The sequence below is a fragment of the Strigops habroptila genome, chromosome 1 (genome assembly GCF_004027225.2).
Source record: "Strigops habroptila isolate Jane chromosome 1, bStrHab1.2.pri, whole genome shotgun sequence".
Lineage (NCBI taxonomy): Eukaryota > Metazoa > Chordata > Aves > Psittaciformes > Psittacidae > Strigops > Strigops habroptila.
This window is the reverse complement of record NC_044277.2, coordinates 22,182,621-22,201,827: the sequence shown is the minus strand read 5'-3', so window position 1 is coordinate 22,201,827 and position 19,207 is coordinate 22,182,621. Positions and strand designations below refer to the sequence as shown.

At 38.5% G+C, this 19,207-nt stretch overlaps 1 protein-coding gene across 3 annotated transcripts in view; it reads right to left on the bottom strand.

Moving 5' to 3' along the window:
* The window catches only part of STK3 (serine/threonine kinase 3), a 124,210-nt gene that overhangs the window by 93,692 nt on the left and 11,311 nt on the right, over positions 1-19,207 (bottom strand). For all 3 annotated transcript variants that reach the window (XM_030511381.1, XM_030511399.1, XM_030511389.1), the window contains exons 5-6: positions 7,304-7,468; positions 6,724-6,891 (exon numbers count right to left, since the gene is read on the bottom strand). In XM_030511381.1, coding sequence (XP_030367241.1) covers positions 6,724-6,891; positions 7,304-7,468 — 333 coding nt within the window. The remainder of the gene's footprint in view (positions 1-6,723; positions 6,892-7,303; positions 7,469-19,207) is intronic.

Here is a 19,207-nt window from a genome sequence, read left to right as displayed (position 1 = left end):
GCAAAGCCTATGCAAATATCTCATTTAGGTAAGCATACCAGGTATTTGCTCACAAAAAATGGAATACACAGAGATCTGCAAGTTCAAATGTACACAATTACTTATTTTAACTTGCCCAACATTCATCATCTCTCAATTCCAAAAAACCTGTTAGAAGGAGTCAAGTCACAAACGAGGTGTTTGGAACTGGCCTGCGCCTCACCAGGAGCCATTCAGGTAAAGTGATCTGTTCACGCACTATAAACGCTGATCATTCTTCAAGGTTAAAGAAAATAAAATAAATTAAAAATCTATGTTTAATTTGACAGGTGAAATAAATCTTCAATGCAAAAAAGCATTTGGCACTTTTTTATTTCAAAATGTTCTGCTGAAAGAAGCATCTTATCTGTTTGGAGTTTTTTTATTCATACAAAAATCACCAAACAATAATTATTCACATTCTGGTCAGAGCAGGTAAACAGGCTGCTTACTGATTTGAAGTAGTAGCATATTTAAATGAGAATTTAAAGCTTTCTTTTTAAGAACCCTTAAATAAGTAAGTCACACTTCCACAGAATTCAACCCCAAAACAGAGTTGTTGAACAAAAAACACTACCGAAGATATAATATCCAGATCACCACTACTATAAGTGCAATGAGTATATGGTTTGAACCAGGTACTGCTACTAGCGTCTCAAAAGGAAAAACGCTACATAGCCTATTTCCATATGGAGTTAAATTTCTCGCGGTGATCTATGTGGAAAGCAACTCCTATGACGTTGGGTTTTATTTTCAAAAATAAAATAAATCTATAGAGAACACACTTTATTTTCTGTTAGACAAATACTGTCCAGTATTAATTGTCGTCCGTCCGTCCCCCCCCCCCTTTTTTTTTTTTTTAATTGACTGACGTCGTAACACCTATTTGAAATTCTGGGTATAAATTGTACCACAGAGACAACCATATTACGAAGCAACACCCGCCTTCAGCTGCATGCAAACTGAAGGTCAGTGGAAGTTTAACCTGTGAAGTCTGGATGTATCACAGCAATAGCATTTAAAGATGGGAGAAAAATGAGGTGAAGGAAGGAGGCTTCATAGGGGCCCAAATACCCATGAAAGGTCTAGAGCCCTGTCTCATTTTATTGATATGCCCAACTAGAAAGTCCGAAAGGACAGGTAGGACAGGAGCAGCTGAGACTCTGGTTTTGCAATTACTTTAAGTCAATCTCAGCATCAACTTGGCTGATCCCGAAAAAGCGATAACCCAGTTCTCTTACTGGTTCCAGCCACATATTTTTGTCTCCACCTAATCCAACCACCATATTAACAGCATCAGTGAAAGCTACTTCTTGTTACTTGGTTAGTTTTCAGAGGGATCCATTTTATGACCCAGATCATCATGTGCCACTGAAATGCTCATTCCAACAGAAATGGGTGATGAAAATACACGGCAACAGGTAGGAATACCACCCTTCTGCAGCCATCACCTGCATTTATGTCAGTTTAAAGCAAACACAAAAACTCCATTTAAAGCCTAAAGAGGTCCAAAGGTCTTCCAACAGCTCTTTGGGAAGTCTGCAGCAAGACATGTTTCTCCAACTTCAGACTACTGCCTTAACCATATCACATCAGTGTCTTAGGTCCCTACTGTAAACATACATTATAAACTATATCATCATTTATTATTTACAGATTTAGAATGACTATCGTATTGCGTAAGACAACACACACTGAAATCCTGTCCTAAGAAATCAAATTTTTTAAAGACAAGACAAGGCACAATGGAGGATCCAGAAGAAGGGTAAAAAAATTTCGTTGTTGTTGTTGTTCTTTTAACAATATATGTTCCTACCATTCAAAGAACCAGATGTGCGAAGGTCACATATGATTTTTACAAGACTTAAGATTTAACTACTTTAAAATAATCTTAAAGACACTTAAAAGCACATCGTATATTTAATTGTAAGGAACTATCACAATACAGAATGCACAGTAGAAGTATTTGAGAATTATGACCTCCCTGAGGAATCACACTCAGTGAGTCATTCCACAGCTCACTATCATTCTTCCACAAGATTTTGAAGAGGTAGTAAAATAATAAACAGTAATGTACAATCAAAAATCCATATTTTAAATCTCTTTAAATATTAGCTCACTCTATCTAGAGACAGCAGGCAAGATCTCAAGTTACAAATTAACAAGAAGTGTCTCATAGAAAGTTCTTAAAAGCAAAAGGACTTTTAGAAGTTAACTCAAACTCTTTTCTAAAGATAAGCAAAAGCACTAAAATAAGAAAACCAGATAATATACTTTTACAAACCTACTCTAAATTAAAAGCAGTAATGCTGAGATAAGATAGGTGAACTCTCAGGAAAATAATAGAAATTGATGAGACAATTCCATCTGCTGGAGGGAAGAAATGCAAGAGGACTACACAGAAAGACATCTGACATCGCTAGAAGCAGTTTTTCTTTTTCCCCTTTCCTCAACTTCTGGCACAAAAAGCATAGAGGAAATAATTTTCTCGATGATTAAAAACTGGTCTCAACCAGACAGCAATGCTCAACATAACACCTTCCTTGGTTCTTACAGCTTTACACAGCAATAATTCTCACTTCAATCTCCAGTTTTAATGCAATATGCTGAGAATAAAAAAAACCTGGGAAATGGTAGATTGTTATAAGATACATCAGGAATAAAAGGTTATTACAAACAGATTAGTCCAGGGTGGAAATGACACAGGCTAAGCAGGAGGCATGGATAATCTGGGTAAGTGCCATGGAAAAATAAATATCATGATTGGACTTAAGGCAAATGGAAGCAGTTCAAATTGGCTTCCTCCAAGTCACTGCAGAACATGTGATGCCCACATGTCCATTTCCAACAAACCTCACCATAAAGAAACAAAGGCCAATACTGTGAAGTGTTGAAAAACACATCTACCACCAGCTTCTTCCATACCACAGCAATGTGAATTATTGCAGCTGCCTGATAAGCATGAAGGAAGAGTTTGGAGGTTTTTTGGCTTTTTTTTTTTTTTTTTTTTTTTTTGGGATGGGGGAGGGCGGAATAGAGCTACCAGCATTCATCTGAAGCACACCAGCCTGTCAGTGTGTTGACCTCGCAAAGAAGAATAAATGTTATAAAACGCAGACTGCAGTTTTACAGTGGTCTACAAGGCTCAGTGCATGGCTGTGGCCAAAGGCAGTAACTCCACCCAGCCCACTTCCCCTGTCCATCTACGTGCTCCTACAACGAGAAGTTCTAGCAGGTTTCTGTCAGGTTAACTTTTCAGAACATCAGTTCCTTTATCCAACTCCACGTGAGGCCACAAAAATGTTAGTGCTTGCCTAACAGAAAGGTCAGGAACTCCTGGCTAAGGATAGGCTGTCTCTGTAACCAGCAGCCCACACTTGAGTTGGCTTAAATTGATCATAAAAATCACAGCCTTGCAGCCATGAGTGATCATGCCATTGCATGAATACAAGGAAAATCTTTGGTAAGGGTGGTCCTAGAGAAAGGACCTAAAAACCAGACATTCTTAAGGTTTAAGATTAGCTTTCTGGCAAAGTGTTGTTAATCTCCTTGTTAATAAAGCTAAGTATCAGCAGTAGATGAATTATGATCAAGTAAAAACTTTGCAGCTTAAATGTTCTTCCACCAGAAAGAACTCTCACATGACAAACTTGAGATCATGGCTTGATTAGCAAACACAGAAGATATTTCAAAAAAGGTTACAAATTTTTACCAACAAGCAAAATCACAACTACCACAGCAAAACAGTGCCAATCTTTATGCTTCCATTAGAGATGAGAGGGGGAGAGGGAGATTTAGAAACAAACAAAAATAATAAACACAGATACTGCATATGAAGAGGAACGACTGAACAGAGCAGTTAATGGTTTGAATTAAATCCAGACAGTAGGAGGACATAAATACTTTATCACTACAGGCCAGCATACATGCTGCAGTCAGTGGGGGACACAGGAATGCAGCTGTTAAGACTTATCACTGCAGCTTCAGAGTAGGAGATGAAGTCTTGCTCTAGAACCACACTGAAGCCCCCCTTAATTAGATCCACTATAAATCCATAACTGCTCATCCCAGCAGAGCAATCAAAGGCAGATGCAAACACTGTTAGCCGCATTAACCCTGGTTACTGCACAAACTACTGCAATCAACATGCCTGCTGGATGGGTTAAGTTATCCAGGTTTCAGTGAATTTTGACTTACCAGCAAATTCCTTGTTATTTCTAGTGGCTGTATCACTGCATTTTAGGGCAACCTTGAGGATGTCGGTATTTTTTCCTCCTTTAAAACTACCTGAAAACACCCTTCTTCGATGAAAACTCAGAGAAAATACAGAAGTTTCACTTTTCATCATTAGCAAAGGACAAAAGGCCTCTGACATCAAATATGTAAGGCATTCCATAATTCTTATGTGAACAAAGCATTAAACTTACTGGGATGGCAAGTAGCCTTGATCTTTGAGCCTCAAACCAAGTATGACAACCTCAGGTTCTGCTGAACTTAGGTTTGCAGCAGAAGCAAGAGAAATAGCATTGATGACACTTACACGGCCAAATATACTAAAACATGAATACTTAAACAGAAGATCTTGTCTGTTTTTTCTTCCCCCTACATGAAAATCCATTTTGCACCCCCCGCTTCTCATTCTTTCCCAGCTGAAACTAGTACAATTCTTTGGAGTAGCTAGAGTGTGGTTAAGCAGAGGAAGCTATGCTTGTTTGCATGGAATCTGCTATTTCCTCTCTGCCAAAACACTTGTTTAAAGAAGTCATGTAATATTTCTATTAAGCTGTAAATGCAGTTGACAAGGAAATGGCCTACTGGCAGTGCATTACCTTTGTGGCAGTGCCAACCAGCCTACAGCAAAATAGTGCACATGGTAATTTCAACATGCATTCCCTAGTAACAAAATTGTGCCTTACATAAATACCACAGAACTTCAGCAACATCTAGAAAAAGCAATGAAAAATTGCCCAAGCTTTCATGCTTGCCTGTATCAATTCTGTGTCATAACTAAAACAAAGTAGGAAAGCATCTACATATGTTCAAAAGTCCTGTGAAGCTATATCATATGACACTGGGAAAACTATTGGAACTTAAATCTGTGTATTTCTTGTTAACCACTGTAACAACTCACTAATAAAAATTAAGAAAAACTGTAGGTATCAAATATACAAAAGAGTACTAACTGCATACAAGCCCTTAAAAGCCATAACGTAATTTATTAACAAGACCATATGTTCTATGTAATCTAGAATTGTTGTGTTAAATTACTTTGGCCTTTGATAGCATTCATTTGATTACAAGAATTAAACAGATTCACAAGCTTTCAAACTCTGTGACCTTTGATTTATAAGCAGCTATTATCAGAGAAAATTTTTATACACATAACATAGTCCTCACCTCTCACCTTTCAACAGCTAGCGCAACTTCATATAATGATGTTAAAATGAACCCAGATTTAATTAAGACATTTTCACTAAAAACAACCAAATCCCCCAGCATGATCAAATGTATTTAATTTGTAATAAATAGTTCTTAAAAGTATTTTAATGTTATTTCCTTTTAAATTAAATTCCCATCAACAACAAGCTTCAAAAGATACTTCATTCTCAGCTTTCAGTTTGAACGATAATTTTAAAATAGTTAATTACACAGGGGAAAAAAAGATATATGATGCAGGAGAAGTACTATCCTTTTATTCCAAAATTATGTAATGTTTCTAACTGCAAAACACCCACTAGCTTTAACTGAGCTGCACATTGCCATAAAACTTCAAGATACATCTCTGCTCTGCAAAGCGCACACAAACATCCAGAACCCAACAGCACTAAATACACTTGAACTCATATATGAATCACCTACAGTAATCATACATGAACAGTAGCTTCTCTTTCAACAACCGTGGCTTCCTTCCATTAAGATCCTGATATATAAGGCACCAGCAAAAGAACACTGAATAAAATAGTCTAGTACGCACGCCGTTTTTGCAGCAAATCACAAAGATGGAAATCTGCTTTTAGTAGTATAAAGTGCCTTATTAATACCAAATGGGCTTTAGATATAAACAATTCAAGAACAGAGTATTTACTGACGCTCAGTGCAATCAGCATAGCTATTCTATTGCTCATTTCAAGATGCATGACTAACAGTGGCAACAGTTATTCCTAGCAAAACATTGTTCCCCATGAACTTCCCCAAGTAATTCCTTTGTAACTACTACTTTTCGTAAAGTAAGTAATTCTATTTACATTTTATTTTGCAAAAGTAAACTAATTTAGTAACAGAGTTTAAAAGTCAGTAATAAATAAAAATTGTCAAGGGTTATTAATATCAGCAGTGCTTACATAGAACAACTCCGAATTATTCTTTAGGTCATCTTTACTTCAAAACTCCCTTTTCAAAGGAGGATGCCTCTTGGTTACGGAACTCTCCAAGTACAGGTACAGTATGGAACAGGCTCTGTATGTTGCCTTCAAGTCAATTATGCACTTACAGCTTCAGTTCTCCCTCAAGTGGAGATAAAAGCATTCTGAAATCTTACAGAGACGTTAAAACAAAGGCAAACTGCAGTAAATAGGAAGCAAGACAGCAAGTGAAAATCCTTATTCTTAAATATCTTTGTCCCTAAAAATACGGTTTTATGATTCCAGGCTTAGGTTTTTGATTTTTTAATACAACAAACAAGGAAACGCCACCACACACACTTACCCTCATTGGATGAATATCTGCATATGGAGGCTTTCCTTCAGCCATTTCTATTGAAGTGATACCAAGGGACCAAATGTCTGCCACACAGTTATAGCCAATTTCTTGTATTACTTCAGGAGCCATCCAAAATGGAGTTCCTATAACAGTATTACGTTTTGCCATTGTATCCTGTAATTATATTATTTATGCAATTAAAACAGTGATGCTGGTTTTCAGATTCTTTTGATATTAATTTTACATTTAAAAGTTAAATTAGCCACCCAAAGGTTAAATGGTAGTGACTTCCAATTAAGACCAAAACAGATTCAGTCCATCTGCCTATAGACACCGAACATGTGACAATGACCGTAAACCTCAAACAGAAGTTTAAAGTGGGCTCATCAGGCACTTAAAGTACATTGGGTTATAAAAATAAAAAACTAAAAACTAGATAGCCTTACAATACATTAAATACTCATCACGATAAAGAATGTTAGCTCTACCACTAGTCACTCCTCAGACACAAAATTCAAGGCATAAGAAAAACAACATGGTTAGGAGCACTAAAGCATTTTAAAATTATCTTTCCACAGGTACTTACTGTTAACTGGCCAGCCACACCAAAATCAGCTAATTTTGCATGTCCCTCAGTGTTAAGAAGGATATTTCCAGCCTTTATATCTCTATGTATTTTTCTCATAAAGTGCAAGTACTCAAGTCCTTTGAGAGTAGATTTCAGAATAGTTGCAATTTCATCTTCTGTTAGCTGCAAGAAAACATAAAACCATTTTCAGGTATACACACAGAGTCCATATATTTGAACTATTTAAAACATGATCATTTCATAATGATTATTACAAATAATACTGACAACATACCTTAGTTATTTTTACACAGGAATATGCTCAATAGCATTTAGAGTTCAAAACTCTGACCTACCAACCTGATCTGTACTGCTAGATCCTTACAAGTCTATAGAGCCCAATCAGAGCAAGCAAGCTACGAAACTAGAGAAGGGATTGATTTATGCAGATCAGATGGCAGAATATGCAGTATTCTCTTGCCTGTCAATCAAAAGTTACTACTCTTTAAATGTTGACATCCTTTATAAGGACTGCCACGAAGTTTCTATAACAAACAACTAATACATTTGTCACTTAGATCATACATTCTAAATGTCAAGTTAAGCATTACCTTTGTCAAAACAAACGTAATGGTGGTCACGACTAGACTAGATGGCACATACCAGAACACTTCCCTGGAAAAAGACATAGTCCTTTCTCAACTGGGGAAGGCTGGAGCTATTCCTCAAACATCCATGCCCTTAAGTTCGTTACACAGTTTGCCCAACAAACTAGCACAGTCCTACATTTGGAAAGAGATAAAAGGAATGCCATGTTTTCTTTATTTCTCAAATTCCAACATACGAAATGACTGCTACGTCTACAATTAGTAGACAATTAGCAGTATCAAGCTTTTGTCCACCAGTTATTCCTAACCACAATACCATTAGTTTCTCATTGCCAGCAATTTACAAGTTAAAGGGGATGAATTACGAGCTTCTCCACAAAGAAAAAAAAACCAAAACAAACAAAAAAAAAAAAAAAAACAACCCACACCAAAAAAAAACAACCCACACAAAAAGGAAGGGATAAAGGTGTACAGAAAATAGCCAAATAATTACCACAAAGGATGTGAAAAATGTATTTGGCAGGGAGACTACTTGCTAGTTATTACCTGTAGGGAGATAAAACAGCATACACAAATATAAACACCCAAACAGTTCCCAGCTAGTTTACAGAATTTTACTGAAGTCTCTCAAGTAAGATACTCCTTAGAATCATAGAATAGTTAGGGTTGGAAAGGACCTTAAGATCATTTAGTTCCAAACCCCTGCCATGGGCAGGGACACCTCGCACTAAACTATGTTACCCAAAACTCCATCCAACCTGGCCTTGAACATTGCCAGGGATGGAGCATTCACAACTTCCCTCTACAGCTAGTGCCTTCATTTTATATGGAATGTAAGTAAATGCTAATTTTTGAAAATAAATATTTCTCACTGTGCCTGTGCTCCATACTGACACAAAGCTGTAGAATTACATGCATACAGATGTGCCCCAATGACTATCCCCAAACCCTACTCAGGCCTGAAAACTAAGCCCTACCAAATAAGATGTCAGGGTACTCTTATGCTGGAAGGTGCCAACAACTATTACCATTTGTTCCTTTAACTGTAGACAATTACAGAAATGACTGAGAATGGATTCCAACCAGGTACTATGGCCTTTTTCTTACACCATTCTTCTTTTCTGGTTGCCAAATGATGCAGAGAATGAATGCTCCCTGCATTTTTGGGTTCTTTTTAAATTACCTGCACTCAACGATTGCTAGATGATATCCTCATAGGAAAATACAATCAGATTGAATACATGGCTCTTCAATTTCAGCCACAAATACCACATTTTTTAAAATATCTACCAATGTTGATTAGTTTGCTGTCTAGGCAAAGGTTTCCTGTTAGTTCTTAAGTGTAGATAACACACGAGCTATAATATATCATGTTACTATCACGCTATAAAAGTTGTACAATTGAACCAACAGAAATCTTAACATAACTGGCCCTAAATATATTTTATAAGACATGTCACATTTTAGTAAGCACAGCTACCACTTTGTCAAGATAATGCAATATGTCAGCCCACAGCTTTCAAAGTAGCTGCGGCCTGTTCTGATCTCCAAAAAAACATGTTCTTTTACAGAACATTTACTAGTGCGTAATACCATCTTCTACAGCCACGCTGAATTTTCAAGAGGTTTCTTTATGTTCTTTACTGATAGCATGGCCTTCAGTTACTTCTGAGAATTGAGGCAGAATAGTTGAGGCTCTTTAGAACTTCAAAGTTCCCAAAAATCAAAAATATATTTTGCATAGTTATACCCAGCTCTCCTTCGTATCATGTTCGCTGTTTACTCTTCAAATCAGGATGAACAGAAAAGTACTCTCAAATTAGTCAAGTAACTGAATACAAACTGACAAACATAACTGCTAATTTGAAAGAATTGATAATTCCTGAATTTGAATTGAAAATTTAAGAAAAAAAGAAAAAAAAATTGAAGAAAATTGCAACAGGGATATTTATTGAACTCTGTATGTGCATCACAAAGGAAACACTAAGAACTCTTTAACCTGATATTTTTAAGCAGACCAGACAAACTTCAGTTTTAAAGCTTAAAAAACACCTCAATGATTAACTAAACACCTACTATAAATAAAAAAGTGGTGCAGACTGGGCAGTCCAAAATACTTGTCTTGTTTACTACTTTAATATGCTGCAGAATTCATATATTATCACAAATGATACAATAAGCTGCAGATATCAACTAGCAACAGGGTGATAGACATTCCATTACCAAAGAAAATAGAAGGGGGGGAGGGGGAATACATATATATATACACACACATTTTCATTTATATGTTGCATAAGCTACATGGACTACTAAGTCATCAGCTACCACAGTTGTTTACCTTCATTACTCTACATCAATGTAAGAGGAACACAAGCTCCTGAACAAGTGTTATTAGAGAGACAGCTAAGAGTGAATCTTTTGCAGGTACCAGCCCCCCCAAGAACACTTCTCAGATTTCCATCAACATTTATTCTAGAATACAAGCAAAAAAAAAAAAAAAAAAAAAAAAAAAAAAAAAAAAAAAAATCACACACACAACTCATTCCATGTGATGCAATTACTCAAGGAAATACAAAGAAACTATTCATGCAACTGAAACGCTGTTCAATTATGGCACATCAATGCTTCAATGTAAGAGCTAAGCAAATGAACTTGACACATTTTTAGAAATGCAAGAAACTGCAACACTGAAGATGAATACTCTAATTTGGCTGCAACACTGGGTGGCATTTTTTCCCTCTTCCTCTATTTTTCCAATCCTACACAGAAATCAAATTAAGCAATAGCAATTCCTTCCAGTTTCAGTTTTGAAAGTGTTGGTACACATCCGCACCTCTCTCCAAAAAACACACTACTAAGAGCCCACAAGAAACAAAAAGCCCCACTCATAGTCACTCTAAGCCAACAAAATGACTCAACAGAAAGGAAAAAATGATTAGTCAGCAAGATTATCTGCACTTGAGTTGCTCATAACAAGTTTTAATTATTTAACAAGCAGAACCACTTCCCTATTCCTGCTTCTATCCAGTCTCATAAAACCTGGGCATGGAGCCCCAAGGGCACAGTTACACATACATTTACTTAAACAGCAGTGCCAAGCTCCAATCCCTAACTTCACTGCAACCTATTGCAGTAATTCCCACCGTGTGTCAGTCCTTCCACTGAAGAACTGTGACCCTCGTTAAAAATAAAACTGTCTGCCAAATTATTTTTCCCAACATATCAGTTCCTTGATTCAATTCATGGCACAGGCAATAAGGATGTAGAAGAGCAGGAGCTGCTCAAATCGGCATTGCTTTCCAAATACGTTCATGTGTTGCTATGCCCAGAGACCTAGTGACTTTTATAAACCTTTCCGTACGCAGGCAGAGGATGAAATTGATGGTGGCATTGGCTCCACGCTCCACAGCGAGCAGTTACCGCCTCCGCTGCACATTATGCATTCCTTGCCTGCCAGTTATCTCCAAGATCTTTCAGTGCTCCTATTCAGTGGCACACTGCTCAAAGCTTTTATTTGTGCTACTTTATGCTGACTGCTATGCTGCTTCCAAGGACTGTATGCCAGGAGAACTAAAAACCCTGTTACACACAGCTCAAACAAGATGTCTTTCCTGGCATTGCGCCAGGGGAGTAAAACCATCAATCTGTAATCAAGCAAGAAGAGGCTTTAAATCAACTATAAGATAAACTGAAGCATGGTCAGAAGGATATACGGAGAATGAGACAATCCTCAGCATGTGAGTTGATAATTTTGTGAAGTACACTAAAACTGTAATTATCTGCAGACTCACACTACAGGCAATTTAAGCTCTGGCTATTAACAAATACTGTATCATGAATGGTTTATGGCATGCTGAATGTAACACTTTCTGACAGAGCTTTGCCAAATCCACCCCAGTTCAGAAACAGGGACTGAACTGTCCCTCTTCAGGGACAGTTCATTTGTGAGTTGAAAATCACTTGTAGGGACACAGGCACTACACCACCTATCTGCCTTGGTAACCTATTCCAAAGATTCCAAAGACTTTCATGCAGTTAAACCTCAACATGTAACAAAAAACAATCCCAAGCATTGACAAATGCATGCAACTTATCGCCTGCTTTCATCTAGAAACAAGTATGAGAAATTGTGATTAGAAGGGTCCTCAGAGAAGGTGTCTCTTCAGTAAGTTGTGTTCCTAACAAGGTTAATACCTAGCTTTAGTTCTTGAAAAATTAGTGGTTAAACCACATGGAGATCTTTGGATTAGCTCTGGATATAGAAGTGCTTTTGCAGCTGCATGCCAAAATCCAGCTCTCAAAAGGAGAGGGTAACAGAACAACTGTACCGAAAGGTTGACAACGAAGCTATGGCCTGAGAATCCAGCATACTAGAAGAGAGTGAGTTCTAGAGTACTGCAGCCTGACGCACCATCTGGGGACCATCAGTAAAGGAAAGCTGTAGCATGGCTACATGTTACACAAGTAAGAAATATTTAAGTATTGTTGAAATACACATAGTGGTCAGAGAAGCCCATAGGGGTGAATGTCATCTATAAGAAGTAAGCAGAGAGCATGAGTCATGTTTATCAGGAACATACACACTTATAATCATCACCTGTACAATCTGATGCAATCACTCCTGCTTATATTATTGCTAAATGAAGACAAGTATATGCATAATAATACACAGAGACAATGTTTAGCTTTAATATCTTATAATATTTAGGACAAAACTAATTTCCAGCCTTACTCAACAAGCCAAGAGAGTACACTCACCTTCCCTCAACAAAATTACCTTCTCAGAAAATGATGTACTGCCATATTGAACACTACCATGCAATCACCTGATAATGTTTTTTGTGCAATTGAAGCTTTGTGCAGAACATACACCACCTATGTATGGAATTGAAAACACACAAATACAAAATTCTCCAAAAAAAAAAAAATACTTCAAAAACCACAAACAGTATTTAACCATAGCAGTCTGGCAGCTGAGCCATACATAGACCCTTTCTTCCCTTAGTGGACATACAAAGCATTACACATAGAAGTTCTAGTTACATTGGTTCCATAGACCAAAACTGTCTTTTGCAAATGTTTTTGCACAGTATTAATGGTATTTAAGTATTTCGTATGCTGCAAAGAAGGCAGACAGTACCCTGGGCTGCATTAGATAAAGCGTTGACAGAGGTGGAGGGCAGTGATCCTTCCCCTCAGCACTGGTGAGGCTGACACCTGAATACTGAGTCCATTTCTGGGCTCAACAGTACAGAGGAGACATGGGCACACTAGAGAGAATCCAACAAAGGGCCATGGAGATTATCAGGAGACTGGAGCATCTCTCCTATGAGGACAGGCTGAGAGAGCTGGGAGAGTTCAGCCTGGAGAAGAGGAAGCTCAAGGGGGATCTTCCCATGCATACAAATATCTGAAGGAAAGGTGCAAAAAGGACAGAGCCAGGCCTTTTTCAGTGATGCCCAGTGACAGGACCAGAAGCAGTGAGCACACAAGGAAATACAGGAAGCTCCCTCTGAACATCAAAACACACTTTTTTACTGTGAAGGTGAGCAAACACTGGAATAGGTTACCAAGGAAGATAGGTAGTGTAGTGCCTGTGTCCCTACAAGTGATTTTCAACTCACAATGAAACAGCTAAGTACAGACTTGGGCCATAATACACCTTGCCATAGCACACAGCTTGCCATCTATTTAATATCCAGTACTCTCTAGTTCTAACAAGTAGTTCAATGTTGGCATATGACTAATGCCATTGATAACTACCACTCAGAACAATTAAAAGAAAATAATTTTTTAATACTAGGGATATGTTATAGTCAGTATTGCCGTTCCGGCCTGGATGTATGATTCTTACACCGTACTATTCCTGATTAAACCATATACGTATTATGTTTTCTGTTAAAACAGTTGAGTTATCTTATTCTGAGCTTTTAAACACACAGCACCATTCTTCTGTGAGTATAGCATGCTCTATACCCTGGACCTTAGTACAATTTCACAGTAATTATCTTTCCACTTTGTTTCCAACGTCTAGTTGTGTCAAGATCCTCACTTAAAATCCTGTGGAACATTTATCTGCTTAGTATCTTTGACTAGTTCCAATTCTGTATGCTGTGTCCCTTTGATGGGCCGATGCCACCCTCTAAATACGAGTCAGCCACGAAGCAGGTTCAAATCTTTCGTCATTAAAACCACATGCAAGTTATAGATTAAAATTAATATGAATGATAAAGGTGAACAACACTACAGCCTACCTAAAAATATTAGCAATGAAGCCAATCTTTAAAAACGGAAATCTGGAGCAAAGCAGACCACAGCAAATTCTGGTGTTACACATCTATTAGAAGACCAGCTAGTCCACATATTAAAATCTAACTGGCTATGGATGTCATGCACAAGGGAGAACTAAGGGTGCATTTATACAGTCTAGCACACATTACCTAATCCACGCAGCTGCTGGGACAACTCGTCTACAGGTTCTCTGCTCACATTCTCCTTCCTGAGGGCCCCTCTGAAGGGGTCTGGGTCAGCTGAATTGTTTTAACTGCCTAAGTCCATTCCCAGCTGCTCTTTTTACACTAAAACATGCACAACATTAAGCCTGATGCTTCCAGGAAGTATCAGATTACTGCACCTAAACAGTCCGATCAGGTCGAGCACACTGGCTCAGTCCACTTCATGGCAAATAAAGGCACCATGGTATAATCATTCTTCCACCAGAAGGTATCAAGCTCTACCATTACTGACCTTATCATCACCACATACCTTGACTGCCTCCTTCATTTACATGAAGACAAGGTGGACTCCTTCATTTATGTGAAGACAAGGTGGACTAATAAAGAGCCCAAGATGCAGGAGAGACGAGCAAATGAGCAGGGGAGATGAGATGACAGTTACTACAATACCCCTCCCACCTATAATATTTGAAGTATAACTTATGAAATAAGGCAGAAAGCTTCAGAGAGAAAGAGTTGTTACACTTGCACCTTTATCCTGAAATCAAGATTAGATTCTGACTCCCACTGCCTGCTACAAACTTCAGTAAGACTACACTCTCCTGAAGCCACTTCCCTTAAGCTTCACCTTGCAGAGGAATTACATTTCAGACAACATTTTTAAGCAGATCTGCATGCTCTGTGTGAAGACAGTGCTCTTCAAACAAAAAAAAAAAATCACATCCTATGTCTTGAGTGAGGTACTAAATCATGACACTTAAATTACTTAAAACGACAAGGTTTGGTCTAAGACTTTCAGTAATTATTTCAAACCAACAGAGATAATCCCTTCTTCCCTTCTCTTCTTCCTCCTATATTATAGTTAAGGGGACACCTGAATATTACAGTAATGGACAGAATAAGAACTCACTACCACAGGAGAACTACCAGTTTTACTCAAGTATACCAAGTTGAGCATAGGATCATACAAAGGGAGGCAGCAAGTGTCATTCTTCTTACTGAGTCCAAGTCACGCTGCAAACAAAATCATATGGAAAATGTGATTTTACAATATAACAATGACCATTCACTGCACAGGTGATGATCAGTGTTGATTTTTTTTTAGATTTGTCGTTTTGACTACATAATCCCAGTAACTTTTGTAATGTTTATGGACTATCACGTGTAACAAACTCCATCTCCTCTTCTCAAATAAGCATTTTTATACTGGATAATTCAAGACAGTGAACCAAACACAAATCAAAGTCTTCTGCTTGTAGTTTGAAAATTGCTAGACTACTATAGCCTAGCAGCAACATAAAATTATCTAAAATATATCTAGTGGCTCGTATGGAAAACCGCTCCAGGAAATCTCAAGCATCTCCCATGATCACATGCTCAATATTAGCTAACACTAATAAGTACACTTAGAGAGATCAAGAACTGATTAGAACATGGAAGTCAGACTCCTTAGCCCTTACTCTTCATTACCAAGTTCCAGCTTGCTATAAAACATCTATGAAGTACTGAACTGGCTATCCAGATGTTAAGCACAACCTTGGAAGTAATGCAGAGCAATACAGAGCCTCTTCAGCAGTGTACCAAGTAAAGATAACGTGATTTTAACTAAAATTAAAATGTTAATTATATAATCATTTTAATTATTTAATTAAAATTTAGTTAAAACAGAATTTTAATTATGATTCAGTAGCACAATGACATGCATTTGTCATGTCTACACACAGTTGGGATAAGCAGCAATTGAGTTAGTTTGGTTCTTCAAAGTCCTTTTCTGACGAAGCATTGTGAAGAAGGTCAAGAACCTCAATGGAAGTCCTCACCACAGGTCACTTAATACAACCACATGCCTTTCAAACCAGAAACACTTATTTGAGTTTTCATTGTTGTATAAAGTTTAAAAACAATTTTACCATTATGTAAAACACATTTGCAAACAGATCACTTGGCTCACAAGCTACGCACCTGCTCACACCACCCTCATTGACAACATCACCAAGGGAGACCTTGAATAACCGGTATTAGGTGAACAAGGATCAGTGCAGTGGTGGTCTTGATCCTGCCAGATAAGAAGAAAGCCTCAAGCAGAAGCAGATGCATCTGCAGATCACCACCTTCCAGCAGGCCTGCTAACAGCAGCAAAGCATTAGTGTTTTCATGAACACAGGATCTCAGAGGAAGACGGACTACTAGGGAGAAACATCATCTACCTGACAAAAGAGGTCAAGAGTAACTTTGTCAACAGGCCTCCCAATGTAGTGAGAGGAGCTTTAAACTGGGTTCACTAGGGAACAGGAACCAAAGCCTTCAGGTAAGCAGAGGGGCAGAGAATGGGGAAGCACATATCAGATAAGATTCCACAGGAGGTTTTCTCACTCCTTTTAAGATAAAGTAGGGCAAACAGGGGTATATCTGAAACCCTGTGTACAAAAGTATACAGCCTGTGTTGGAAACAGGAAGAATTGCCAGCCTGTGCACAGCTGCAGACCTGTGCACAGGCTATGCAGAGCCACTGGAATCAGAGACACAACGGGATAGCTCACACAGCTAGAACACTGCGAGAGATTGATGCAGGCTCCTCACAAGCCACAAGCAGGAAGGATGGGCAGGGCTGAGCTCTACACCTACATGCAGCTCTGCTATAGAAACCTTTAACTTGTTAAGAGTTTATAGGTCAAAAGGTGGACACCATCATGGCATCTGCTTCAAACCACCCAATCAAAAAGGTGAAGTAGATGAAGTTATCCTCAGCACTGGAAGAAGCCTCTGATCATAGGCCATTGTTCACAGAGGTGTCAACCACCTCAGTACCTCTTGGGAGGGCAACACAGCAGGGTACAAAAATATCCAAGAGTGAGCAGTAATGATTTTTACTGTAGGTGTTGTACAGGCCCACTACAGGGAGTGTTCTACTAGTCCAACTACTCACGAGTAAGAACTCCACAGGGATGGCAGCAGCAGCAGCATTGGCAAGTGCCTATGAGATGGCAGAGGTTAAGATACAGAAGGAAGCGACAAAAGCAAGTAGCAGAACCAGATTTCCAGACAGCAAACCTCAGGTTGTTAAAGGAACTAGCAAGTGGGATCCCAGGGCATGCTGCCCTAAAGGGCAATCAAACCTCAAAGAGCTGGTTGAGCACCAAGGGCAACCACCTCGAAGTATGAAAACAGTCCCTCCTGACATGCAAGATAATGAGCAAGAAGAGCAGGAGACCATCTTGAACAAACTAGGAACTCCTGACTGAGTTAATGTGCTACAACCAAAGCATATCAGAAGGATTTAAAAAAAAAAAAAAAAAAAAATTAGATATAAAAAAAGAAGTTCTTTGCTGTGAGGGTGGTGAGACACTGGCACAGGTTTCCCAAAGAAGTGGCAAATACTCCATCCCTGGCACTGTTCAAGGCCAGGTTGGACAGAGCCTTGGCTGACATGGTGTCGTGAGGCATCCCTGCCCATGGCAGGGGGTTGGAATTAGATGATCTTAAGGTCCTTTCCAATCCAACCCATTCTATGACTCTACCTGAAAAGCAGGAACAGATTAATAAGGACATATAAAGCAGCATGGCCTGCTACTAAATGGGGCAGTCAATCTATTGACAAACAATGCAGAAATCTCCTAAGCATTTTCTTTTCATCAGTCTTTAGTAGGGTTTTTCTGGCCTAATAGAAAAGTGGAATGTGTTAGGAATTACTCTAGTAAATTGGACAAATACAAATCCATGGAAGCAGATGAGACACATCCAAAGGTGCCAAGGAGCTGGCTAGTGCCAACCCAAGGCTACTTCTTACTACTTTACAAAGTTACAGCAATCAGGGGATGTCCCTTATGAAACCATCTTCAAAAAATAGCAGGAAGAATAATCTGAGGAATTGCAGGCTGGCCATCTTATCCTCAAACCCCTAAACATCAGTCTCCGAACAGTAACACAGCTGACTAGCCTATTGATTCAAGAGTTACCAACAGAACATGGTCAGCAGTATATCCAGGATGGACTTGTCCATTGCCATAACTTCCGGACACCGAGATCAGTTAAACAAGTTAGCCAGCACAGAAGGGGTTTCAGTCTTTGTGTATGGACTGGCTGGCTATTAATTAATTAATGCATATGAGCTCAACTTAGGAAGTTATACTGGGATAGATGCTACTTAAACAGAAAACATAGGAGAGTCATTAGGTCTTAGATATCCAATCTACAGCTGCAAATCACATGTACTTCAGTGCAGCAAAGGCCAAACTGTGAAATTACTGAGAAACATGACTGCTTAAAACTACAAAACAACATTCTTATGAGCAAAGTCCTTCTAGCCCAGAGAGGGGACAAAGGGCTGCCCTGGACCCCCATGGTAGCATATAGAGAAAGCAAAACCAGGAGGACATTCAAACACAGCATCTAAAGATTCAGATATACTATTCATTTGAATTACTGGAGCTTAAACACATGAAAAAAGAAAAAAGTAATTAGCTAAGGAAACATAGGAGATGATAATCAGTAAGAATACATGAGGCAATGTATACGTAATTGATAAATAAATTGGTATGTAAAGGAAGTCACAGTTTAGATATAAGACGCAGGACCTCTGGACCCAAAGAGCATACCACCTGTACCGCAGCACATTGCTACAGTTGTCACTTACAATGCTGTCCCAAATAAGGTTTTGTCTGATAAACCCACTGCACAGCCACTATGTGCTATGCTACAGCCACTGAATTTGGCCCCTGAAAGAGACAGGATTAGAATGACCCAGATAATCCAGTAGATGAGCAAGTGCACCCTAAACTATCAGAAGAGGCAGAGTTGCTGGTGTGTGAATACTCTCCCATATGTTAATAGCAGCCAGTAGGACTTAAAGTATTGCTTCA